The 27902-nt window shown below is 45.0% G+C and overlaps 1 protein-coding gene across 1 annotated transcript in view; it reads right to left on the bottom strand.

Annotated features, from left to right (window-relative positions):
• Nucleotides 1-27902, bottom strand: part of Alk (ALK receptor tyrosine kinase) — a 700596-nt gene that overhangs the window by 171548 nt on the left and 501146 nt on the right. The window contains exon 5 of the mRNA XM_036170695.1: nucleotides 5092-5219. Coding sequence (XP_036026588.1) covers nucleotides 5092-5219 — 128 coding nt within the window. The remainder of the gene's footprint in view (nucleotides 1-5091; nucleotides 5220-27902) is intronic.

The raw sequence follows: 27902 nt of genomic DNA, 5'->3' as shown, positions 1-27902 counted from the left end.
GTCAGTGAACGGAGTCCTCATGACACTCTCCCCAGAGGTATCAGTAATGTAAGGGACCTATATTACTTTTGGTTGAGAAATCTGTGAGCAACTTGAACATGGCCCTGGGCTGGGAAACCTCAGATGTGTTTCTTGCAGGTTCACAAAAGAGAAGGGGACTATGGGAGCTGGGACTAAGATGTATTTAGGCTCCTGCTGGAGTCCTTTGTGGCTCCCTCCTTGTTTTATACAGGTGGGACCTTCACAGTTCTTTATTTTCATTTTGACCAGCAGGCAGGGTGCACCTCAAAGGTCCTTGACAATCTAGGAAGGGTGAGGGAAATGCTAAATTGATTTCTTAGAAACACAGAGATCAAAGGAGATGGAAGGGTAAAGTACATTAGCCTGGTCGGTAATGTAATATATCACATTCCAAGGAAAAGCTCTGGGTTTTTGTTCATTACACTTCCATACAGTGAAAGAGGCTGTCTAGATGTCTTCTGTCACCCTTCCAGTGGTGACCTTCCTTAGGAAGCAGCTAAGAGCCAGATGGCTTCCAATGCAATTATCAGCTGTGACTCTGGGGTAATGACTTAATTCGCTGGGCCTCAATTTCCCCATCCAGCTAACAGATGTAATACTAATGGTACACAGCATTCAGCACTGGAGCGAGGACAAAGGAAACTAATAGAAACACATACACAGAGCAGGGCCTGGCGTTAGGAAGTACTAGATGAGTATTTATGATGAAGTGTATTTTTGTGAGCTGCTCAGGGCTGTGTGGATTCTATTCACTCCATTTCCAGGATCTGGTCCTGCTTACTCTGTGCTGTGCGGTTTATGTAGGGGTCTCTCTGAAGTTGGGAGGCCATGGGGAGTGACCTTCTCTGAGTTGTCTGCCAATGAAAGGCTTTTTGTGAGTGGGATAAGGGAGCCCATACCTGGGTGTCTCTGGAGGTTGATGTCCCCCTCTGCCATACTGAATGTATAAACTGCTCTTTCACGAGCTTTTCTGGGGAACACCCGATTCCAAGCAATTTCTACTCACAGCTACCTTCTTTTGGAAGTAGATTCCCTGCACTAGCCTGAAGCTATAAAACAGGGGCAGTATTTATTAATCCATTGATTAACCAATCTGTCAACAAGCATTTATGTGTTGTTTCCTATGTGCTTAGCACTGTGCTAACTGCTCCCCTGAGAGACCAAAGAAATAAAGGACAATGTATTAAACCTCAGGTTAGGGTCCCCCAATGACTAATTGGCAAACAACTGCTAGATTTAGATCAAAGTCTTCCAAGCAGAATTTCAGTAGCTTCCAATGACATATCCCAAGCAGGGAAGTACAGCACAGTCCCCATATTATTTTCTGACATGGGAGGAGATAAGGGATTACCTGTGCCTCATTAAAAGGACTGCAAGGGAAGGGAATACTATGATTTTCAGTGTGAGAAAGATAGACAGTAGTCTTAGGGAGACCACCTAGTTGATGCCAAAGTCAGTATCAGTCTACATAAAAGATATAAGAAGAATAAGGCATATGGCAAAGAAAATGAATTCTGAAGGATAAATTCAAGAGTCTGCAAAGTAACCAACTGGGTGGGGGTGGCACACACCTTTAATCCCAGCACTAGGGAGACAGAGGCAGGGGAATCTCTGAGTTTGAGGCCAGTCTGGTCTTCCAGGACAGCCAAAGCACACAGAGAAACCCTGTCTTGAAGCAAACAAAAACAAACCAACAAACAACAAAAAGAGTTGGCAATGTAGCACCCATGTGGGCACAGAGAGAACACAAGGCGGTAGTGAGATCAATGCTCTGGTCAATTTAGTGTAGGCATCAGAGGAGCAGGAAGGAGTTGAGAGAATTCTATGCCATCCAGTAACAGATCACACTCCAGCATCTGCATCGTCTACAAAGGCAAGAGTGTCAAGGATGAACCAGTGGCTTTGTGATCAGATCAACTTTGGATCCATTCTGGCTCTATGTTTTAGAGATTTTGGCAAGTTTTGAAACACCTGTGACTTTCAATTTTCCTGCTTGTGAAATGAGAAATGTCCCTGCTCTCTATCATTATTGTAAAGCTTGTGGGAGACAGTACACATGAAGGGGGGCGGGGTGGTGGTGGTGGACACTTAGCCATAGCATATTCAAGTGCTCCATCAACATGTGCATTAATTGATCACCGATTAAGTGTACACACTGTGACAGATGTCAATATTCAAAGAGGAAATAGGTACATGTGTCTTCCTGAAGACACCACATGTTGTTTCCTTTGCAGGGAGAATTGTGCCCAACATCTCCTGTTAGTTTTCTCCAGATGAGCTAAAACAGTGCTCCTGCTCACTGAGGCCAAGGAAGATGTGTAGTTATTTAGCTGTGTTTTCCTTCAAACTTTATCAGTCCCTCATTGTGAGGGGGGTCAAGTTACAATTGGGTAATAGACTAGACAACTTGCAGACCCATCTATAGTCCTGGCTAGCATATCAACAGCTCTATCCACACCTCAAAGACATTATTTTACCCCTTCTCTCCTTTATGTCCTAACCAAAGCCATGACCCCAGAAAACACAAGCACTTGACTGTAACACACAGGCCTCAAGTATGTACTGAAGCATCCCAGCATCCTGCTAAATCCCCTTGAATTTTAAACACATGAATGCAGTCTTAGGAAGGGAACTTGTCTACATCATCTGAACTTGCTCCATTATGGGAGGAGGGATGGAAGTGCTCAGAACATTCTAACACCACTGTTCTCTGCTGTATTTTCTCACATGCCCACAACAGACCCTCCTCGTGCGTTGGTAGCTAATGTGTTCTGGGTAGAAAAAGGGGGAGGGGTGCACAGATCAACTGTTTCCCCATGAAGACCATCTTGTCCTTGGACTTGGAGCCTCCAAGCCTAGAGACAGGAAGGTAGCTGGACTGTAAGGACCTCCCCAGGTTTCTTGACCAGAAGAGGGTACCCTGCAGAGGTAATTTTCTGAGTCATGAAAGATCACTGGAGGAGGTGAAGTCTTTTGGTTTTGCAAGGATGGAGAAACAGACAAGGAACAAGCTTAAGCTCTGCAACAGATTCACCGCCATGCAACACAAGCCCCAGGGGAAGAATTCTCTAGGTGAGGGGCTTGCAAAGCAAGGGACGAAACAGCCGTGTACTTGGCTGAAATTCTTAATTTGAGAAAGCAAAGAGTTTTTGCAGAGACATGCTGCATGCTGGTGATGTTTTGTGGTAGGCCTGATATCTGGGCCTTTGTGCTCAATTGTTCCTTTCCTGATGTTCTTTTTTTTCAAATGGGATTATGCCATTTGTGTAAACATATCTTTTCAGTGTGGCAGTTTCATTAACCGGTTACTTTCAACTGAGGGTGCCTTTTGGATGAAACAGATCCTTAACATCTGCGAAGCTTGATGGTGTCCAGAGACCTTCACCGATCCTTAAGTTCAACGCACACTCCTGGCTCAGTCCCAAACCAAAACCACAAGCTCCTCATGCTTTACCTCACAGCACAGGTTAACCACCCTTCCCCAATACAACCAGTTCAGTCTATCACATCATAATGAGTTTTCTTTCCATAACATAGAACTCAGTTTGGACTAAAACAAGACCAATAAAAAAATTCACTTGTGAACATTCTTGCAAGGCCATTGAGGAATGGAGAGTCACCGCAACAGAGGGGGTAAAGAGACACTGTCCCACCTCACAACTAAGCGCACAAGCTGCAAACCCAGGCCTTTCTCCACAGCAGATGACCCTCTGGGAAGGGGTCTTCACGCTTGCTCACAAAAATTCTAAGTTGAGAATTAAGGTCTAGAAGTACCACACGGGGCTGCTTTTCACGCTTCATTCTTTGGATGCTCAGGTCTCAGCTTCCCTGCTCCAGAGTGCCCTTCCGTGGACCTCTGAGCAGAAGCAGGAACAGGAACATCATAGCAGCAATGACGGCGACTCCTCTGAAACCCGCCTCTACTCTCTACATCTGGGAAGGCATAAAAGATGCTTCTGGTAGACGACAGGGGGCCTTCTGACGAACCAAGGGGAGCTCAGCCTCACATAGCTACCAATGGTTTGTGTTAGTCTGTTTTGCGTTCAGACTTGAAACAATGTCTAATGAAACATGCATACCAACTAGGATGCTGCAAACCAGCATAGGAGACTCAAACCCTGCAAAGGGAAGAAGGAAAGCTCATCACAAGCCTACAAAGGTTTGAATACTGTGATGGAATATCGCATTTGGTTTGGTTTCCTGGACTTAAAGGTAAAAAGGAAAAAAAAAAATAATAAGAGCTTACCTTGAGGTAAAGTCACAATGTGGCATCTGAGCAAAAGAAATTCAATGACACAGTGGGGCATGCTCACTAGGCTTGCACAAAAATAAGATAATTTTCCACATCTAACCATTGCCCGTGTTGTCTATTAACAAGAGCCCAGACAAAATCCAATAAAATTACTTCTGAATTTTACTTCCAAAAAAAGCCAAATAGTGATGACCATTAAGTTATCGGGAGGGTGGGAGGTGGATAGAGATGTAAGGAAAACAAAAGGACAGACTGCTGATAACTGCTAAGTTGAGCTAAGGCTGCTAGGTGGGGATTCATGTACTATTCTGTTTCCTTGGTGTCCATTTACATTTCTCATAATAAAATATTATTAAGTAGGGGGAAGCATTTGTCACCACAGAAGTTAAGCTAGCATATTATCTAAGAAAGGCTGTATTCCATTTGATATTTTTTTTAAGATCTATTTATTATTATGTATACAGTGTTCTGCCTGCATGAATGCCTGCAGGCCAGAAGAAGGCGCCAGATCTCATTATAGATGGTTGTGAGCCACCATGTCGTTGCTGGGAATTGAACTCAGGACCTCTGGAAGAGCAGTCAGGGCTCTTAACCTCAGAGCCATCTCTCCAGCCCATTTCATAAAGTTTTAAGATAAGTAGCTACAACTTCATTCTGGAGTTCTTTAACAATGGATCGCCTGGGCTATGGCACACTTGCTAATGCTCAGAATCAGCTCCTAATCACTGCAGACTTTGGATTCAAGCTAAATACAATTATTGAAGCATTCAAGACAGGCTGTAGAGGAGAGAGAGAGAGATAAAGACAGATTCACATACCTTCACTGCAGTTCTTCAGGGCAAAGAAGTCCACTGCAGACAAGCTGTGGTTTCCACTGGAGATGTATTCTAGGGCCACTCGAAATGGGTTCTCTGGACGCCCGATTCTTCCATGCAGCACAGTCCAGCTGAACACATTGGAAGGCAGAGGAGGAAAGCACAGGAAGACAGTGATGAGAAATGAGCCTAACCTGCAGAGAGGGTCACTTCTCTGCAGTGAGTTCAGGTATCACATTCTTCTTGGGTACCAAGAGATGGACCTCCAAATGGTACTGAGGACAGTGACCCTCAACAGGTAAACATCTGTTTCGTTCCTGTCCAGGGAACTCAGAAATCCCATTCTCAAATTTACTGTAGACAGTGGCATTTCTAACAATTGCAGATCTTTGAGGTAGTTCTGTAGCTAATCTCACAGAGGAAAGACATTCATCCGTGAGATACCCTGGCAGCTGAAAAAGTTTACCAGCCTGTTGATAATTATGTCTTTGAAACAACGCTTGGTATCGGCATGCCCAAAGTCTCATCATCCCCAGGTTTGAGGTGTAGTTACTTAGGGAAGCTAGTGAGAACTATTTATTTACGGCTGTAAAATTAAAGTGCACTGAAGCATGTACTTTGGGGTAGAAGGTATCTGACATCTACGTGGACTCTGAGAAACAGTGCCAACAGAAGAATATGGAAGCAGGTTGGATGGTGAGCTCTGCATCCGTCTGTGATCTTAGATGTTGACCCTGCCAGAGTAGCTAAAGGATCATTCTTACACTATGCTCAGGCTATTAACCTCTTGGGACAGCCTCCTGTCACTTATTGGAACACCCAATTCCCTTTTCAACCGTGACTCAGATCTCTCTCTCTCTCTCACACACACACACACACTACATATATATATATATATATATATATGACAGAGCATGTTTTCATTTATAATTGCTTATTTAAATAATAGTCTGTGAGGAACAGAACTTATCTGGATTATTTTTCTTTCTTTAAAAACAATTACATTAAGGTATAATTAGCACATTGTAAATTGCTTGCCCTGAAAGTACATCATTTGATAAATTAAAGCATATAAGTTAGAGATTTTTAACTTGGGTATATACCACGAGATCATTACAATATTCTATATTTTCTCACTACTAGGTTGGGCTTAAGTATGGTAATTTAAAAGACAAGGGATATTGAATGTGTGTGTAGGGGTGGTGTCTAAATTTTTGTTTGAAAATCTTTAATCCCCCACACCAAACTATACAGTGATACTTACTGTAAAAATAGTAAAATGAATCGAATTAAGTCTCCAGCAATTCCGAAAATTCAAGTAACTCAAGGCATCCATTGTCTGGAGACTTCCATAGTCACCGCCTCAGCGTACTGCCTCAGCTGTGATTGTACACAGAGGCACCAGCCTACATGTGCCTGTCTGTGACTGCACATTCCCACTCAATGCCTCTCTGGAGGTGATAAATCCTGAGGAGGTTCTCATTCACTGATTGTGTGTTCTTAACAACTTGGACATTGCTTCTGCTTTCTTCTCTGTCATGATTGGGCCAAAGCTCTCTGTGTAGTTACCAAAATTACTAGAAACAGGGTCAAAGTGTGTGTTTTTTGAAACTCTGAAGTGTACTCCCAACGAGGCTGAGGGTCCATTTCTGTATTTTCCTACTAATAGCCTTTCCTGTTCCTTCTTTTCCATGTTTGCCTTTTCTTTTTTATGTGTGTCTGTGTGGATGCATGTAGGTGTGTGTGTGTGTAGGTCGGAGGTTGACATGGGGCATCTTCCTTAATCATGTTCCACCTCAGTTTGTAAGACAGGGCCTCTCATTGATCCTAGACTTGGCATTTTGGCTAGACTGGCAGGTCGGGGGCTCTGGCAATCTGCCTGTCCCTGATTCACAGCATTGCCTTTGCACACAGATGCCACACTGACCTTTTATCCAAAGCCAGGCTCTTGTGCTTGCTTGGAAGGCATTTTGCCAAATGACACACTTACCTAGCCCTGCCTCGGTTCACTTTTGGTGAAAACGGTATTGCTTAAGGCAACATTGACCCTTCTCAAAGGTGTCTCCCAAGCGGCAGTTTTCTGTCTTGGGTCCCTGCTAGGTGGGGTTGTGGGGCATGAAGTGGATGTCTGTTGAACGAAGTGAGGACTTTTGCTTTGTCTCTATGCTTTCCTGTAGTTAATTCAGATCGCTAGAGCCAAGTCTTCAGCCATTTAATAAAAGTGTATTAAGTTTCCCCACAATAGATGCTGTAGAAGGGATTATTGCCGCTGTAAAGCTTGTTCTCTGTTACGGTACCCAGCAGGGTTTCCATCCCAAATAAAACCAGTGCAATTGAATAAGGAAAAGGAAGCTTTTCAGTTTAAATGTGGAACTGTCAAAGAAAGAAATATTTGAAAGGAAAAATGCAGCAACAAGGGGTTCTGAAGGAGAAGAAAAACAAGTAAGCAGAGAATACAGAATTGGCCGTGTTCTTCTGAAGCATAAAGGGCTCTGGTTTTAAGGAAAGATGGTCTTGAAAGGTGTAAGTATTCTCCTATTCTGCCCATATCTCAGCGCTGCGCTTCGAGGAATGATGGATTTTAATTCCAGGTACACAGTGGCCCTTGATAATGATTTCCATTTCTGGATTGGCGCTCGCCCTCGGGATAAATGTGTCAGGAGTTTTAGGGATTAGTTTCTGAGTTACCGATGCAATAACTTTTGCTTGAAATTCTCTGGCCTTTCATAGTTTACTGCCACAACTTTAATAACTTTCAGAGTAGTTGCCAAACATGTATTTTATATCCAGGGAAGCTGGGACTCGGAAAGGGCAAGCTCGTACCTAGGGTCAGATTTGTTCAAGAGACAGCCCCAAAGCCCAGCGAAAAACAGATCTGAGTTCTCTTCTCTCCCGGCTTCCATCTCCTTTGCTTACCTCCCAGTGGTCACAAAACTGGCTCATTAGGGCCCTACTTTCCATGTTTTGACTGTTGGCAACTCAATTTATGCTGAAAGGGGAAAAGGTTGTATGCTGACCTAGAACCTTCTGGAAACAGATGTGCAACTGTATCCATGTGCTGGGGATTGGTGACATTCTAGGACGGATGCTACAATCAATCAATCTGACGGGGTGGGCGTCCACCTGGACCTTAGGAAGCGAGAAGAATTGCATGGACAGCCTGTCACCATCCATTATCTTCCACAGGCCTCTCTGGAACTCTCCGGTTCCCCATCCTGCCTCTGCCTCTCATTTGCCTGATGACTTTGAATGAGACACTTTTCTGAAAAATGTATAAATTTGGCATGTTTTTCAACCAATTTTATTCTCAAGCAGAGAAAATGTCTCCGATTTGCATGACTTTTTTTTTTTTCTGACCACCCACTTTTGCTCAGTGATTGCAACAAGATGAATAAATTAGAGGCTACCAGGGACCCTCTAAATCAACCAACCAACCAACCAAACAAACAAACAAACAAAAAGCCAGGAGGGGTGGTTTATGAATGCCAAGGTCTATGTCTAACCTGGGGGAAGAAGTCTTTTGCTTCTGGTTTGGGGCTTGCTTGGACTTGGACAATTTTCCACACCTTCTTGGGTGTAAGTTTCTTCATTAGCAAAATGTAGTCACTGAGATGAAAGTTCTCTATGGGCCTTAATTGACGGATATTTACACATCTCTAGTGTTTTACAGAACACCTGGTGACACGACATTATATGAAAACCCTGGAAGCTACAATTCACAAATAATATCTCATAGAGTTAGTTTGGAGAAGAGTGATCTGTCTTCAGTCACAGATCTAGTTACACTAAGAGGCTCTGTCTTGCTCTTGCAGAGAAATGAAGATATGTTCAAGGTCATACATCGAATTAGCCACAAATAAAATCCAGTACTGCTCCTGGGTCCTGAGGATCAGAGACAACATAGCCTATGGATTGGTCTGCCCAGTCAATTGAATTTTCATCACTAAAATCACAGAGACAGAGAAGGGTGTACATACTGGGCATTGCCAGAGGGATCATTGGTATGGCTTTTTAAGACCAGACACTGGACAGGCAGTGGGATAAGAAATCCATAGAGAAATATGAAGAAAATCTGATACAGAAATGAAAAGAATTTCTCAACTAGGGTAGTCCCTACTTAAAGGAAACTCTCTGGCAACATCTGCTGTTAGGCAAGTTGCTAATGAGACCGAAGGGTTGGCAACCATGACTCAAGAGCATGAAGGCACCAACTTATTTGAATCCTTGAATGGAGGGACATTTTATGGCATGTGAGGGCCATGGATGGTGTTGACAAGACAGAATGTGTTTTTCTTTGTGTTTGTGCAGTGTCCTGGTGTGCATGATACCAACATACGAGGGTATACGATGCATTGTAGGAGAGAACTCTCAACTCCTCAGACAAACCCTTCATAGGGAATGCTTTTCTGAGATAGTTTTGACTGCTGCAATGTGGGAGGTGGGGCCCAGCATCAGTTCTCTCTGCTCCACAGCCTATTATTAGCTATACCACCTTAATGATTTACCTTCCATGGGTTTCACTTTCCCAATTTTTAAGATAGAGGTCATACAACAAATTCAGGGTCATTCTGGGATATGTATCAAGACCCCATCTCAACCAACCAACCAACCAACCAACCAACCAACCAACCAACCAACTAACCCATCCACCCCAAGTACCCAGCATAAGGTATAGACCACAGTGCCCAGCTTGTGAGATTATGTTGAACATCTGTGAGAAAGCCTCAGGCAAACGAACAAGATGAGTCCTTATCACACAGTAGGGCCTCAATAAAGGATTTATTAAGAAGACCACAGCTTTCTGTATGGAGTCATACTGTCCAGGTAAACACTTGCAGCTCAATTTCAAGGCTGCAAGGATGGCAGATAAAAGAGGGCAAGAAAGCACTTGGGATTTCCAAATTAACAGCCTCAGTATTTATCTTTTCTTTTCTTTTCTTTTTCTTTTTTTTTTTTGAGCTGAGGATTGAACCCAGGGCCTTGTGCTTGCCAGGCAAGTGCTCTATCACTGAGCTAAATCCCCAACCCTTTTCTTTTCTTTTGTTCTCTTGTTTTTCAAGACAGCATTTCTCCATGTAACAGCCTTGGCTGTCCTGGAACTCACTCTGTAGATCAGACTGGCCTCGAACTCACAGAGATCTGCCTGCCCCTGCCTCCTGAGTGCTGGGATTAAAGGTGTGTGCCACCATGCCCTGTATTTATCTAAATAAAGAAAAACACAAGTGGGTCTTCTTAAGACAAACACAACTCTAAGAAATGATGTTGGAACATCCTTTCAAGAAGATATGTCAGCCTTCGACTATGATTAACCGACCAATCATCTTCTCAGAACTGGGAAAAGCCCCCCTCATCCCCCCACGTTTCAATAAACCTCTGTTTCATCTTTGTGGTTTCCTGCAGCCTGGAAAAAGATACTTGCTTCCTACTTCACCGTAAAAGTTGTTGAGGTACCACTCATTCTTCAGGTGCAGTGTGACATCCTAAAGTTTTTTTGATATTGTGGGGCTGCTGGGAGTATTTATATTGCAGTTGAATAGCTTATAGAAAAAATATATACCAAAGTTTATAATGAGTGACAAAGCATCAGAGCTAAGTGAATGGTATCCAGGTACTAGGTGTTACATGGCAGGCAAAGTGATAGCCCAGATTGGCTGATGGGCACAGGCATCTCTTGAGGTTGGGTTGTGAAAAGGAGGCAGGAATTGGGGAATGGGCAATGCAGACTGGCATGAATACCTGGGCAGAAGCTGAACAGGGGGTACGTGCTCTGAATACACGGTTGTCCATTCTGGTGAGAGGGAATGTTTATTTTTTATTGAACTCCACAGGGAGGATGATCCATGTGTCTCACTTCTCTGCCTTATTAATGGCAAGATGATGGATCCCTCACCATTGTGTCTTATGTAATGTGGATGCTCAGCCAATATTTGCTGAAGGAGAGGAGAAACAAATGAACGTATTTCTATTAAATCTGACAATATTCTGACATTCTTGGACACAATTTATGTGGTAGTGGAGCTGAGTGAATCTAAAAATTCATGTTCCCTCACTAACGATAACCATCGTCTCTGTCCAAGTGATAATGATGCCTCTTCTATGAGGAGCCACCAAAGAATGGAGGTTGGGGGAGTAGGGCCATGTAGAGAGGGGGCAGTACATAAAACCACATGGTTCATCAAGTAGCCCCTGGTAGCTGCATTTGCCAAGAACCAATAAGAAGCAATCAGAGAATTATACAACCAAGATGTGGGGGTGTTCGCGTTCTCTGAGAGAAAAAGAAAAATCTCATCTGATACACTGGTACTCTCTACCTTCCAGGCCAAGTCAATAGAATCATTACCTGCAACAACATCACCAGTCACAATAGCAACACTAGTACAAAGACAAAAAACACCCTTAACATTCACTGAAAGTCAACCTCGGCTCTGCTTAGAGCTGGAGCTTGACACATAGATCGGCATGAAGAACATCATCTTATTCTGCCCTTCTAAACTCCTTGAGGTTAGAACAGTCTACCCAGATGTTTATTCCAATTTCTAGCCCTGGAAAACAAGGCCAGGGAAGGGAAGATTTAAGACACGATCATCTTCACGTTCTGTACTGTCGTCCCCGACAGCCACACCGTTAGCTGGTAATGAACCCTCTCGCTGGGACAGACGAAGTCATGAGTTGGGTTTGGGGTGCCAGAAGTTATACGAATCAGACAAGTAGCCATGTCCTTGTCGCGCAGAACCCCGAGGTGGGGTGGTGGCTGTTATTATGATGAAGTGTGACCCTGTCACCGTTCAGGCTGCACGACTGACATGTGTCTTTGCTCTGACTCTCCCTTTGACAAGGGTTCACCTCAGGTGTGAAGACATGTTAGAAACAAGGAGCCGAGCCAGTGGGAGCTTGTCTAGATCAACACGGGAGGAAAGGACACTGGCTGAAGCTCTTCATCCCACCCAGCAGGAAATACTCACGGCCCTCTCAAAGTTTCCTTCAAATGTCTTTGTGGTAATTTTGTCGTCAGTAAAAACTATTCAGAACAACTTAATATTTTCCCCCTTCAGTCAGCCTGCATTTAAAGAGCTTTTGTGGGGGAATGTGAGGATGGAACGGGCCCAATCAGTATAAATTTCACTGTGAAGTCCTTCGTTACTTACTTGTTTTCTGTAGCAATCCCATGTGTGTGGCATGCTGTCTTTCAGGCCAGCAGCCTTAGCTTTGTTATTTGCTTGCCCTTTGCAATGTTCTAGAAGTCAGAGGAGGGAGTCAAGGCAGCTTGGCTGACAAAATGCTTATCTGAGGATCTGAGTTTGGCTCTCCGGCACCCAGGTAGAGGCAAGGTGCTGTTGTGTACATCTGTAACCCCGGTGCCAGGACTAGGGGAACTGGAGACCAATGGATCTCTGAAGTTCGCTGGTAGGCAGCCTAACCAAATTAGCAATTGAGAGACACTGTCTCAAACCAAAATACAGAGCAGCTAAGCAACTAAGATGCATGAAATTGACCTCTGGCCTCCATACACATAAGTACATGTATACATACATGCACCTGAAATATGTGTACACATGCACACATTCACAGCACACACACACACACACACACACACACACACACACACACACACACACACACACACACACACGAGGACTGGGACTTGGTACTGGACAGGCACTGAAGATGAGAAGAGGCTATAAACAGAAAGGGTGCCAAGGCAGGATGGACGTCCTCTGGCTCCGGGTTGCCTTGGCTGTGACTTCGCATTGGCAAGAAGCTTAATATTATCAGAGATGCTGAAGATGTGATGGAGTAAACCTGGGCTCCCCCACTGAGCTACACGCTCAGCCCCTTTGGGATTCTTACCTTGGCTTAACTTTAGCTTCTTTTAATTATCTTTTTCTCCCTCCTCCCCTCCATGCCTCCCTCTACACCTCCTTCCCTCTCCCCCTTCTTCCTCTTCTTTCTCTCTCCTTCTCTTCTTTCTCCCTCTTCCCTTTCCTCCATTCTTTTCTTCTTCTCTCCTATGTGTTTATCTCCCATTTCTCTTCCCTCCTACTCTTCCCATTTCCTGCCTTCCTTTAAGGAAAATGAATTGCTTAAGAACAGAAACTTTGAAACCAGATTTTCTGATTCATAATCTCATTTCTGCTTCTTACTGGCCACAGGACCTCAGGCCAGCCACCTAGCTTCTCTGTGCCTGAATTTCTTCTCAGTTGCAATTGGAAGAGAAACTTGAAATCAAAGTATTCTTTTTTGTTTGTTTGTTTGAGACAGGGTTTCTCTGTAGCTTTGGAGCCTGTCCTGGACTAGGTCTGTAGACCAGGCTGGCCTTGAACGCACAGAGATCCACCTGGTTCTGCCTCCCGAGTGCAATCAAAGTATTCTTAACTGGTCTCTATGTGATCAATTTGCCTGCTGAACTAGCACACACCACTTCTGCATTCAGCAAAACACCCTATGTCCCTGAAAGGCTACACACCATCACTAACGTTCAACTTGTTCTCAGTAACCAAGACCTCTTACCTCTGCTCCCATCACCCGAGTCATATACTCACTGAGCATCACTTATATTCATCCAGACCTGTTCAAACTTATTCCTGCAGGTGAATGCATTAAGCTGATGCAACATACAGTAGAAAACTCTGGAAAGACTGGCTAAGTCACTACAAATATTGCTGTCAAATTAGGTCTGAGTAGGGCAACAGGAAAGATTGGGTGGGGGTGGGGGGAATGCTTCAAATCCAGAGATCTTTGAAAGCATTCTGAAATGATTTCTTCTTCTGATAAACTGAGACTGAGCACCACTGAGGGAGGCCTGAGTGTGTCTGATGTGAGAGACAATATGGAGCTCTGGTCACAGACAATACTGGAATCAAAGGCGGTGGCCTCGTACCAACAGTGGGTAGATTAGCACACATTTGTTCCTGGTAAACTAAAGGAAGACATTTCAGGATGGAAGCTGATTCCCAAGCAACCATGGGTCCTAATCTCACAGTCTAGGAAGGTTTTTCCCATGCCTTGATTTGTAAGGAGACGTACACAATGACTCAGAAGCATCTTTTCCCTTCATTTGAAGGGATGAGGATCACCCAGACAAAACAGACAGGTGACGGGACATTTCAGACAGAGCAGTGAGCCTGAGAGTCCTGAAGCCCTTCTTCCTCTGGACTTTGGGTCAGATTTCAAGCAAGCCCATATCCTTCAGGTCCTTCAGCTTCTGTTGATGCCCCCATAGGGGGACTGCAGGACTAAGTGGGACTCAGCTGGATTTGAGGCAGTGGGTGTGAGAGGAGAATGGGTTTGTTCTGCACTGGTATCTCAGCAAGGATGGAGAATCCTAGAAGAACACTGTGAGTGGGACTCATCAAGGTTTCCCACTCTACAAACATGAAAGGCAGTCTTTCTGGCAGGGTGGATGGTAGATTTTCTCTGATTAAGAGTCAAGCATGAGTTTCCTTTTGCTTTTCAAATTCCTTCTTCAAGGTCTTGTGGGCATGCTACCCAGCTGTGGCCAGCTGGGACATTAATTTAGTTCCTTATTCTCTCTCTCCTTGTCAGTTGCTGTTTAACTCCTTTTGTTCTTTTCTAATACAACCTCTTCTTTCAAGCCAGGCCAGTTCTGGTTCTTGCTTTTTGTTTTCATATACATTGACTCATGGAAAAGGATGAAGGCAGGGTTGAAATGCGAATTGCCACTATGAGCATAGCTGAGCAAATGTCCTTGTGGTATGATTGAGCATTCCTTAGGTATATGCCCAAGGGTGATATAGCTGTGTCTTGAGGAAGATTGATTCCCAATTTTCTGAGAAACTGCCATGTTGATTTCCAAAGTGGCTGTATGAGTTTGCACTTCCACCAACAGTGGAGGAGTGTTCCCCTTGCTCCACATCCTCTCCAACATAAGCTGTCTCTAGTGTTTTTGATCTTAGCCATTCTGACAGGTATAAGATGGTATGTCAGAGTCATTTTGACTTGCATTTCCCTGATGACTAAGGATGTTGAGCAATCCCTTAAATGTCTTTTGGCCATTTGAGAGTTTCCCTTTGAGAATTCTCTGTTTAGCTCTGTAGCCCATTTTTTTTTTAATTGGATGGATTGTACATGATAGAGGGAGACATCATATGGATAGAGAGAAACTGGGTGCTAGGGAAGTTCCTAGGAATCCCCAAAGATTACCCCAACTTACACTACTAGAAATTGTGGAGAGGGTGCTTGAACTAAACTGGCTTATCCCAGTGACCAGATTGGTGAATACCCTGTCAACACAGAGCTTTTCTCCAGTGACTGATGGAAACAGATGCAGAGATCTACAGTCAAACACCAGGAAGAGCTCCAGGAGTCCAGTCAAAGAGAGAAGAGGGATTCTACAAGCAAGTGCACCAAGATCATAACTGGGAAACCTGCAGAGATGACCATACCAAACTAGTGGGAACTTATGAAAGTTGTATCAACAGCTGTGGAGCCTGCATGGAACTGGGCTAGGCCCTCTACATGATGAGACAGTTGTGTAGCCTGATCTGCTTGGGGGGGGGCCCTTAGCAGTAGGATCAGAATTCATCTTTGGTGCATACGTGGGCTTTTTGGAGCCCACTACCTACAATGGGATACCTCATGTAGCCTGGAGGTAGGGAATAGGGCTTGGACTTGCCTCTATTGGATGTGCCTCCCAATGGAAGGCCTTGCCTTCTTTTTGGGGAGAGTGGGGGATGGGTTGGGAGGGGAAAGCTGGGGGGGGCAGGAGGAGGGAAGAGGGGGATCTTTGATTGGTATATAAAGTGAATAGAAATATTTTCTTAATAAAAAATAAAAATGTGTACAGACCACACACACACACACACACACACACACACACACACACACACGAAATACGAAGTGCCATTATTCCACTCTGCCTGTAGCTTGAACCTGAGTCCTAAGTGGGGTCAGGGCAGAGGTAGCCATCCTGGGCAACCACCTCACAGCTCTTTCCCCCACGGCCCCCAGCCTCAGCATTGTATTGCTGCATGCTCTCTCAACACTCAGAAGCCGAGCCTGCTCCCTAGAGAGGCAGCCTAAATGTCATCTGATGTGCTAACAGATTGATTGGTCTGAAGAAGAATTCAAGTCTCTGAGCCAAACAAAATGCTGATGCCTTTGCTCAGAGGCTCCGGTGTCAGTCATAAATCTCTGGCCAAGTCAAACCACTGTACTGAAACTTTTCATGGGAGGTGGGCCTGGCTAAAAACTGTGGTTCCCACAGGCAAAATCTGGGACTGAAGTCAGTGGTCAGCCATGGTAGACCAGAGGGGCCTGAGCACATGAGGTAAGACAAGCCTGCAAACTTTGTACTACCTGAATTGATGTGGCATTTTTGCAAGCTGTACCCATTCTGGACCTTTGTTGGGGTGGTCATCCAGGAATGGGGAAGCTGGTGACAGCAGATGTAATGAACAGAAGAGGACTTGAGCTCCTTGGTGCAGGGGATGTCACAAGGCCTACTACCCAGAACAGATGTTAAGTATCATGGACAGTGATGTCATAGCAGGGTTGAGAGCTGAAAAGTCTGGCCTGAGTTTTGGCTGTCACCATGTCTAATTCTTAGTAGCCCATTTTGCAATGAGGGTCTGGAATGGTCTTGAGACTTGGACATAACGGGATCTCTCCAGCCCCCAGTCCTGACCATTGTTTCCTGCATTTGGCAAGGTGCTTTATGCCACTGTCCTTGTTATCCAGTGTTATTCTCTGTATCTAAAGCCCCCTTTCTACTTCTTTACCTACTGAATTGAGCTCCACTTACCAAGGCTCACCTTGATGTCATGGTAGGAATACAGTTCCTGGGTTGAACCAGGCAACTGTTAGAAGGAACCTTGGCAATAGGTGCCTAATTCTGCCTGGAAGTCTTGGAAATGCTTCTTGAAGGTGGTGACATTTGCAATAACTGCTGGACTTCTCTTGGTCTCATTAGAGAGGGCGGGAAAGATGGTGCCATTTGTTGAATCATGCCCCTGTGTCTCCAATACTGATTGAAGCCTCAAAGCCACCTGCTGCTATTCTACTGTTATAGTTATGGACACCCTCTCTGGAACCATAAGCCAAAAGCAAGCCCTTCTTTCTGTAAGTTGCTTTTGGTTTTGGCGGTTTAATCACACAATAACAGAAAAGGAACTAATACACTTTAAGCACTCTGTGTTTTCCTATGTATTTGCTGCTGCCTCTCAGGTGAATAGTATCACCGGCACCTACAGGGAGGCTCCTGTGTACAAGGACACCAGGAAGTCCTTGCTAAAGACCCAGCATATTAGTTACCCCTCTCCTTGCTGTAGGAAAACAACTGAAGAAAAAATAGCATGATTTTTTGGCTCACAGGTCCAGGATGTGGTCCATCGTGGTTGGAAAAGTCAAGGGAAATGAATGAGGCATCTGGTTCCATTGTGTCCACAGGCAGAAAGTAGATCATGCAGAATGGTAGGTAGGGCTTAGCCATGTCAGTCCAAGACCCCAGCCTTTAGAATGACTCTGTCTGCATTTAGGATGGGTTTTCCCACCTCAACCTCAGGCTCAATAACCTCTCACAGATATTCCCAGAGCCTTGTCCCCTACTGATTTTAGAGGCTGTTAAGATGCCAGTCAAACTTAACCCACTACACGTAGGCATCACTGGTCTCCTAGGCTTGCAGAGGAGCCCACACCTTTAAGCTATGTTTGAAGCAACTAGTGGAGTTTGGGCTTCAGGCATCTGTGTGTTAGCCAAGTGGGAGCTTTCTGTGGCACAGCAAACAACTGCCTGAGAAGCCTTGAGACTGCATTTTTACCTGGGAATCAATTTCTGGGCTGGAATTGACTTTGCCAATTTTCATCCGACTGTGGATCAACTCAAAACATGGAACTAGTACAGGCTCCATGGAAGAACATGGGAGGACATGGGAGTCCATGGAGCCTGTACTAGAAGCGGAGGTACATGGGGGAAGGTCTGAGCTGGACTGGGTTGGGCGGGAATGCTCAGGCACAGCGCCAGCTCTGCCTTCTGTCCTCTCAGTCCAGGAGGACTTGGACTATTTACAGTAAGAAATCCCTGAACATTCAGAATCCTTTGACACCGGACCTAACCTTGGAAGCCAGAACTTGCCGTTTTCCAGAAGGGGCTGGCTTCTGGGTTTTGACGGGGTCAGTCCTTCAGCTTGGGGGCATCCCATCTCTCTCTACTTGTTTCCTACAAGATGAATGCAGACTGTGGGAGGAAGGGGCTGTGTTCGTGCTCACTGTTTATAGCTGTCACCACCACCACCACTGGGCCTATAACGCAGCATTGTGGACAGCAATCTAAGCAGAAACTACCAAGGAGTCAATAATAACTGGCCCCCGAGGATGAGGTGGCCATGATGCCTGTGGTGTTAGCAAAAGGACAGCATGGAAGGCTGGAGAGATGGCTCAGCTGTCAAAGGCCAGGCTGACAACCCCAAATAGAAAAGTACAGCATGGGGGTTTCTGGGGTCCAGAGCTGGCTCTGACTAGGGAAATAAGAAAGCTGTAGTTGGGGGTATGAGGAGCAGGGTGGAGTTTGAATGAGTGTGCCCATGGACCCCTATCAGTATGGTGGCAAATAGTAAAATGTAATATCTTGTAACAAGAAATGTACGAAGCCATGTTAGCAGTGCCCCAGTAACTCATTTTGCTCGCCCTGGGACAACTGTGTTCCATTCCAAGCTGCCCTAGCCTAGCCCAGTGCCGGAGGACCCACATTCTTGGGCAGACCATCTCTGTTTTGGTTTAGTCCATGAAGAGGTTTGGCTTTTCAGTACGCAGTGCCTGCCAAAGCAGGAGATCCCTCATGTCACTGTAGGGGGCTCTGACTGATGACCTAGGGTACTTTCACACCCAGGGTGGCATTTTCTCTTGGCTATCCCTACGCAATGGAGGGATGCACCTTCCAAGACTTGGTTTTTCCCTTTCACCTCTTAGTCTCTTTAGTGATGTCCTCTTTTCTGCATCCTCATCTCTGTCCCTCACCCAGCCCACTGTCTCCCAACAGAAGCAGATGTTTGGGGCCTACACCGAAACCTTCTCCATAATGAGTGAGTCTGTATGCAGATCCACACATTTCTGGGGTACAAATTGCTGCCACCAGATACAAAGCATCTCAACGCATCCTTCCCAAGCTGCTTTCTAGGCACCTAGATGTGCTGCTCTTTGGGGAGCAAAGCAACAGCTTGCTCTTTGCTCTTCCACGGCAAGGTGACCCCTAGCAGGCTGTTGCTACGTCTATGTCCTCTCTCTGTCCTTGGTTCTTGTGTTGGTATGAAATCCCTTTCCAACATCCCACAGCCCCCTCAGTACCTGTCTTCTCTTTTCCTCAAGACATCACAGTTCTCTCTCCTTCCCGCCTCAGCCCCTAGCATCATGTCCCTTTCTTGTTTTCCATGGAAGGATTTCCTGTATGCATTTGCATGCTCATAGAACTGTACAGCTTTAAAAACAAAAAACAAACAAACAAAAAAACCATGGTGGGCATGCACATCCTGCTCCACCTGTTTCTTGCTTCCTTTAAAAGACTGGGAGAGTGGAAGTGGAGCATGTTCTCTAAACACAACTTCAGGAGAAGACAAACTCTGAGAATCTGGCACTCCTTGGTAGGACTGCGGGGCAGACCTGGTGTCCTTCACCTACATGGCCACAGCTTCCATGCTGGTCACCAAGTGGAGGTGACACAAGTTGAGTGTTCAGACTGGCCATGTCCCAAGAGGCCCTCTGTGTAGAAATAATTGAAGTCTTTTAACTGAGGTGTCCAAGAGAGTGATTAAAAGGGAATTGCAATGATTGAGCCCAGAGGTAAAATTTCAGAACTGGCCCATAAATCCTTGTCTGACATGAAATTTAAAACTCCCCAATGGTCTTCAGGGCCATATTAAAAGGGCTTTAATGCTAAGGAGTAGAAATAATGAATGATAATCAGGGTATTGTTTCTGAGTGCGGCAGCAGCAGGGAGGAAGGGGTGATGGGGCAGCGCAGGCCAGCATCAGGTTGTGTTGTTTCATTGTTCCCTCCACAAGAGACCAGTGAGCGAAGGACAGGCGGACGTGGTAGGTGGCGACAGAGTGACAAGCTGGCTGAATTATTTATTTCCCAGCGAACTCTAGCCCAAGCTCTGCCAAAAAAGTCTGTCCCTGATATGTGGACAGTCTGTAAGGAGCAGGGTCCTGGGTGAGGGACTCACAGTCAGTCGGTGGCTAGCGAGTCCTTTGGCCCATGGCATTTTCTGCACTTCTGGAGGTCACAGCCTCTTCAGGGACTTGAACTCTCTGAGTACATGTCTTGCTGTAAACTGACACTCGTGTGTGGAGAAGCAGTGTGGCCTGAGGGAAAAATCTGAGCTCAAAAGCCAGCTCCCTCATTGGGTAGGTGACTCCATCTCTTCCCTCCTGATACCACTACTATATCAATGATGCGTGCCTAGGGAAGTCTGACAGGGATGGATGGCCAGGAGAGTGTATTGAACGCATGAATGATAACACGTTGCTATTCTTTTGGACATCTATTTTGTAGTTCTTATTTAGGTAGTAGCTATTCTCCTCTGGGTATATTTTTACCTCTTTCACTTTAAAATTTCATGGCAAAAAAATCTAGCCAGATGAATTCTTGCAGCTCCTGGATGCTAGGATGATGGTCTGACCAGTGCAGACAATGCTCAGGCCATTTCTTTCTGGGATTTGGGCTCTGTACCTGCAGGCTCTTACAGCATTATAGTGCTTGGCAGCTTTGACCCACCATTGCTTTATTTCATTCACATGGGAGCCTTTAGAACCACTATCCTCTCTGTCTCTCTCTACAGTGTCCTCCAATCGTTTTCATAGCAACAGCTACCAAACTGGATGTTATTGTTCCTGCAGCGTACGGGTTCACAGCAGCTGGTAATTTTGACCCCAAGTGCAGGACTCTGACACCTCCTGTAGAAACATTTAACTGTTGTGATTTCTACAGTATGATTCTGTCATTGTAGGATTGCTCTCCTGACAGCTTTGAGCTCCCAGCAGACTGTGCCTCCAATGACATGTGATGCTGGGCAGACAGCTTCCACCCCTGAGCCTGCAATTGCAGAAGGTACTGATAACCGTTAGATGCTGTTTCTGGTCCCACCTCAGAGAGACACCAAACCCACCTCGATCCCAAAGCCAAGAGTTCTTTCGTGGTTTTGTTAGTGATTCCTTCCAAATGGACAGGCTCAGTCACTCTGCCTCTTTGCATAAAAGTGTTCAATTTGTCAAGGACATGTCCATGAGAACAGTGAGGGAAAGTCTGTCAAACAAATGCCTCTGCCAGTATTCTGTGCCCATCTCATTCCCCATCCTCATCAGCTCATGACTTTGATTGATTTATTTATTTATTTTTGAAATGGTGTTCCTCGGTAGTCTAGACTGGCCTGGAATTCACTTTGTACCCTCAAACTCAGAACAATTCTTCTGCTTCAGATTTCTAGTGCTGGGATTAGATGTGAGTCATCAACTCTAACTTCTTTTTTTTTTTATTTTTTAAATTTTTTACATTTTGTTGTTTATTTGTGTGTATGCATATGTGTGTGTGTGTGTGTGTGTGTGTGTGTGTATGTGTGTGTGTGTGTGTGTGTGTGTGTGTGTGTGTGTGTATGTGCATGCACGTACATCCACAATACATATATAGAGGTCAGAGGGACAGTTCCTTGGAATTGAGTCTCTTATTCCACCATATGGATTCCAGAGATAAGACTGAGGTCTTAAGTGTTGGTACCAGGTGCCTCTACCCACTGAGCCATGTCATTAGCCCAAGTCCAGCTTCAGAAGATGCTCTAGGATGACTTGTCCTAGGCCAGCTTTGGAACCATCATGCTGTTCTTCAGTAACTTCAGTGGGATTTTTATTGGGATTTTACCGCTACTTTCAAATCAGTTGATTGAATTCCAAAGTCAACAAAATCCTTTACATGTGGAGATCCTTGCATTTAAACACACAACACATTTGCCTCTAAGACGGGGGTCATCTAATCCCATTATCCCAATCTCCCTTAAACAGAGAGCTTTTAAATACTTGTCAAAATAGAGCAACTTATAGCACAGGCTAGGCTGACATGAAAAGGTGACTTTAAGGAATGTGGGTGTGGTCATACAATGTGGAAAGAACAAGAACAAGCATCCTACAGCAGGATGTCTAGGAGCAGGACAAAGGTAATATGATGAGGAGTCTACCCTTGAGGGTGCCTGGTGTGAAGACAAGCAAGCAGCATATCGGTTACTTCTGTTATTACTTTGACCAAATACCTCACAGAAAGAAGCTCGAAGGAAGGACTGACTGTCATGGGAGGGAAGGCATGACAGCTGATGTCTGTGCAGATCAGAAAGCAGAGAGAGAGAGGTGACTGTTAGCCCTTGGCTGTTTTCTCCTTTCCCCCCATTTTATTCAGTCCAGCACCTCAACCCTTCAATGCTGCTGCCCACATTCAAGGCGGTCTTCTCTCCTCAGGTAAAAGTCACTGGAAATACATTCACAAACATACCAAAAGGCATGTCTAACTAATGTCCTTGGCATCTTATAAGCCGATTAAGTTGACCATTGAAATAAGCCATTGGAAGAAATAAGAAATAAAAAGCAATTGAGTCTAGGGAATTTACACAAGCAACCTTACTGAATTCCACAGTGGAGTGTGTGCTCAGGGCTGTGGCAGGTGTTGGATGTATAACGGATTTTCACTTTGAGGCTAAGTGCTGAATACATTCGAAGCTCTCCATGGAATGGGATTCATTAATTGGGGGGGAAAGCAAAATTGAAGAAAGCAGTAGAGAAAGACATTCCAGGTAGGTACCATGACACAAACAAAGCTCACATAAGTCCTTCTATTCAACTCCAGGGAGGAGAGAAGAGGATTTCTTGGGTGGTGGGAATGGATTTGAGGTCCTCTCACCCAATGGCTCCCAACTTCTAAAGCTCAAATGTTGCAGACAGAGAAAATGGCAGCTACATTGGAAGGGGAGTTAGTTCAAGTTTAAAAGAAAGAGTGTTACAGGCCTGGGAATAAGTTTCAAAAACAGGACTTTCCTTTCTGATAGGATCCCTTTAAATGGCGTGACTCTGGGACTCTTCCTTGAAAAGCATCTGCCACCCTACACAATAATTAGCCAGCAACACATTTTCTTTGTTGTTCATTAAAGATTAATGAGGGGCAGAGCTTCAGGTTTGGTTCGATGGAGGAACCCTGAAGGGGTCATCTGAACCTTTCATCATTTTTTTTTTCTCTTAGAGACTGATGAGCAGCTTTTCAATAGAACAGCAGCTGTCTGCCTTCTTACCTACAATATGTCTTTGGTGGAAACCAAGATGTTTTTGGCATGCTGTCTCCTACTTTGGGCTCAATGGCACATGCGTGAAAGGAGGGAGAACAGCTGTTTGGAGCTCTGCATTGGGTTGAGCACATTTCATGCTGGGGTGATGGACAGTTTCAGCAGAGCGTGTCTACCCCACTCTGTGTTGAGGAGGAACATCAGGTATGCAGGTCCCAGTGTGTGAACACAGCAAGGGCTGGCCAATTTGGAGGCAGATCTTCACTTACCAATTCATCTTGTTCTAACCATTAAAGTGTTCCCACCCTGCAGACAGCCACACTGGGGAGAAAGTTTACTTAACAAAAGAGATAAAAGGAAAACTAATGAAGGTCCAAATACTCTGAGTTAAAAATAGTGATTTGGGGTAATGCAGACAAGAGTGATAAAGGAGACCTGGAATAATTAATGTCCTTCTGGAATTTAGCAGGCCCTGGCCCTTTAAGATTAGTTCACACCAATAGATTCAGGCCGATTTATATCTAGTTTCTCAGAATGATGCCTGGTTTGGTCCACTTTCTGCCCTTTTTCTCTCTATGTTTTTGAGTCTGCATTTGGCACCTTCTAGTGTCTCATACAATGCCGTGTACTCAGAGGAGCTCAGAGCCCATTAATAGATGACGCTGATGATGCCAATAATCAGAGCTAGGAGCTGTGATTGTATTATAAGCAAAGCATTTGAATAATTGCAGAACCAACAGAGCCCAGAGTGACACTTCTCCATCCCTATCACTGATGAGCATGACCTTGGGACAAGTCGACCACAAGATTCGACACTGAGAAGGCTGAGGCAGCCTCCCATAACAAAGGCCAGAGGAATCATTCCATCACATCTGCTGCCCTGTGTCTCCCCATGTCTGACCTTCTAAAACTCATCTTGAGAGCTTGTCATTTATATTTCTTTTGGGGAACCTCTTTCCATAGGGGCTCCATAGGTCTTGAGAGGGAATGGGAATCTTTGAGGTCCTGAGCTGAACTATTACTAGCCTGCCTTCTTGGGCTTGGAGGCTTCATAGCTCTGAATAGACATGCCTCACTGCAGAGCCCATGGAACAGAGAGGGCTCCGATTCACAGAACTCTTCTACTGGGGAGTTAAAACAGTCAGAATCATCTGGAAAGAATTGGCCTGAATGGGGGTTGGGAGGTAGCGTTTCCTGCTCTCATTTCCACCGCTGGCTCACAACCGGATTTGTTTATTTATCGGCCATCCCCATTGCAGCCCATCTTATTTTGAGTGACGACTATGCGCATTACTTGGAGTGAGTGGATTCCTGGGTGGATAGAAATGTCCCTCAGCTTGCTGGTGAATGTGTTGAACTGCCTAGAAGTCTTAACTTCCTGATGTGAGGTAGCCCTGCCTCTTATCAGAGCCCATTTCCTACCAGTTTAACCAGCAATAAGCCAGTTTAACCATCAACAAACCAATGCATGGCATTGGTCTCCTCCAGAAGTTCTGAGACCTGGATTTGTAATTCTAACTTCGTTGCTCTTCCCTGCGACTTTTATTGAGCTCGTATTACTTGGCATACATGGTGTGGAACGCTTCATAGCCACTTCATGTGACTTTTTCCAGAACTATCATCTTAGGTAGATTGACTATGATGAGGAAATAGAGACAAGAGAGTTCTGGGTCTGGCTCAGGACCACACTGCTACTAACAGTCTGAACTCAGGACTCAGACATGTCTGACTTCAAAACCACTGCGTTATATTATCACTTACACAGAACCAGACAAGCCCCTTGGGAGTCTCTGGGACTGTCCTTATACAGGAAATGAGGGAGGAGGTCTGGGACTTTCTTTGAGCCTCCAGTTCTTGTATGCTGTGGGTCAATAACCCAGCACACCCTTTATCTAATTCAGCAGCAATTTCCATTTCACGTGCCCAGGGCTCAGCCCTCTTCCTGCTGGCTCATAGTGTTGCCTTTGAGTTTCAGGTCCCGCGCTTCACCGGGCACACTATGTTCTTTCAGTTCACCTTTGGGAACTGAATAAGAGCCATTCCCAAGAGGGATGGTTTAAAAAAAAAAAATCAAAGAATTCTAGAGGCCCTCAGGCAGACAAAGATACTGTCTGTCTGTCTGTCTGTCTCTGTTTCTTACCTTTAAGGAGACATTTTTGTTCTTACCGTCCTCCTTCAGCTAAGAGGCACTTTCTTAACTCAGAGTCTGGGTTAGAGAACTCTGAAGGAATAAGCAAAATACAGGAATACAGGGGCTCATCAAATACCTTTTCCTCTTCTGAAAGCAGGAATGCCGTATTCTGATTTGGGAAACTATCAACTCATCACATGCGTTGTTAATGACTTTGGCCATCACGGTTCACTTTCCTGCTTCTCCATGATGTTTTTACAGAGGGGAGGGTGAGCCAATGAGAATATTTTACTCCACAAGTTGCGGACTAAGAAGAGGGGCGTCACTGTGGAGGCAGACAGTCCTCCCTGAGCTTGTTGCTATGGCTGATGGTTCCTATGAGGAGCTCACGTTTCCAGAGACCGCCCCAAAGAAACTAACCCTGAGTCTGTGAGAGTGCATAAGTTCTCAACGAAGAGAAAAAAAAAAAAGAGTAAACAACAACCTGTGATGGCTGGAAGTAGCTTCAAACTGAACCAACCCCTGGCTGTTCTAGACAATATATTAAGGACAGAAAGGAAAAGAGTGAGGGGTGATGTTTTAGAGAAAATAAGAAGGAATATGGTGGCGGGTGATGGCAGCGCACACTTTTAAACCCAGCACTCCAGAGGCAGAGGCAGGTGGATCTCTATGAGTTTGAGGCCAGCCTGGGCTACAGAGTGGGTTCTAGGACAGGATAGCCAGGGCTGTTACACAGATAAAACCTGTCCCCCCAAAAACAAACAAACAAAAATGAATATGGCTTCTTTCTGGGGTGGTATATTACCAAGTTCATCTGGTGTCTCCTTCCCTTATGCTGCTGTTCACTGTGGTGGCTTCTGCACTACCTCAGGAATACAAACTACATTAGAACACGTGCCTGCTGCTTGGACTCATTTCTACCTGATACCCCTATCATGTGGAACTCCCATTAGCTTTTCCTTTTCTTCTAGAGGCCAAAACATCTTCACAGATATAGGGTTCCCTTGATCTCCCCCAACCAGAGAAGATACCTTTAGACCCTACCCTGCTAATTTCAGCACCAGGAGCCGCACCTGTAGCTCCCATCAACCTTCATTATCGTTGGTGATGAAGACTATTAAGACTATTATGGTTGCGGTTTGATTTTTCTTTGCCAAGACTATTTATCTGTGTCCTTCATTCTTAGTGGGTTGTTTTTTTACAGCCATGGGTGACCACTGACCTGTTTTGACCTTTGATCCTGGGTTTCTCCAGCCCACCTCTCTACCCTACAACATAAGTTCGGGGCATGGTTTGGGTATAAAATGTCCCGCATAGATATGTTTGAACCACTGGCCCCTAGCTGGTAATGCTGTTTGTGGAGGCTATGGAACCTGTAAAACATGAAGTGTGACTGCTAAAACAGTTACTAGGGGGGAGGCCTTCAGGGTTCAGTCTAACCCAGTTTCTATCTTTGGTGTTTCTGCTTTCTGGTTCACTGGGATGTAAGGAGTCCAGACTACACAATCCTGCCTTCCTGAACTTCACCTTGCCTTCTCTTCAGTGATATACTGTCCCTTTTCAAACTGTGAGCTAAAATAAATCTTCCCTCCCTTCAGGGTTTCTGACAGGTATTTTCCTCCCTTCTGGGTTTCTGACAGGTATTTTGCAACAGTAACAAGGGACGCAATTAATGTACCTGGCCTTCTCTCCATGCTGGCTGTTGGCTGCGCATCTGAAGAGGAGACTGCATTTGAATTGGGGAGGTTGAATTGGATTAGCTCTTGAGGGTTCTGAGCCCCTAGAACTTATAAACACAGGGAGATCATTTAGCCCAACTTCTCTGAAAAGATGAGAAGACTCGGGAAGACAGAGTGAGCGACTTTACAGCCTGGGGACTGGGCCAGGATCAGAATTCCGGTCCTTTGAACCCTCCCATTTGTTCCAGCCCTCTGCCACACTTTCCTACTCTCCCTCTCTCTCTGCAAATAGATGTCAACTCAATTCCCCAGCCGTATTTTTATGTTGTTGTTTATTTGAAAACATGAAAATAAAAGACCCTTGCTCCTAGGTCATTCTTTGCATTAGTAGCTTTAAGGTGACACGGGAAACGTGCAAGCCACTTAGGAGGACAAACTCTTTTTAAGGACACAAGCACATTGATTGTGTGCTGGTGACACCACTAATTACAAGTAAGTCCTGTCTATTTATTAAAGCGGGGCCCTTCCAGACACTTGCCGAATGCAAATGATCCTTCCCCACAATTAGGGTAAATTAGCAAGGTTTTACTGAACTAATGAGACAATGTTTGTGAGTCTTGTCTTTATGTTTTCCAGTCTGTTTGGAGACAAGAGTCTATAATTGGGATCCTCAAACTGCCATATTCCAGAAAGTCTGTACAAGAAGGGGGTCATAAAACTTCTAGTCACTTCAGAGAAT

Source organism: Onychomys torridus, chromosome 21 (genome assembly GCF_903995425.1).
Source record: "Onychomys torridus chromosome 21, mOncTor1.1, whole genome shotgun sequence".
Lineage (NCBI taxonomy): Eukaryota > Metazoa > Chordata > Mammalia > Rodentia > Cricetidae > Onychomys > Onychomys torridus.
Note: the sequence above shows the minus strand (reverse complement) of the source record. Positions and strands in the feature narration are given on the sequence as shown.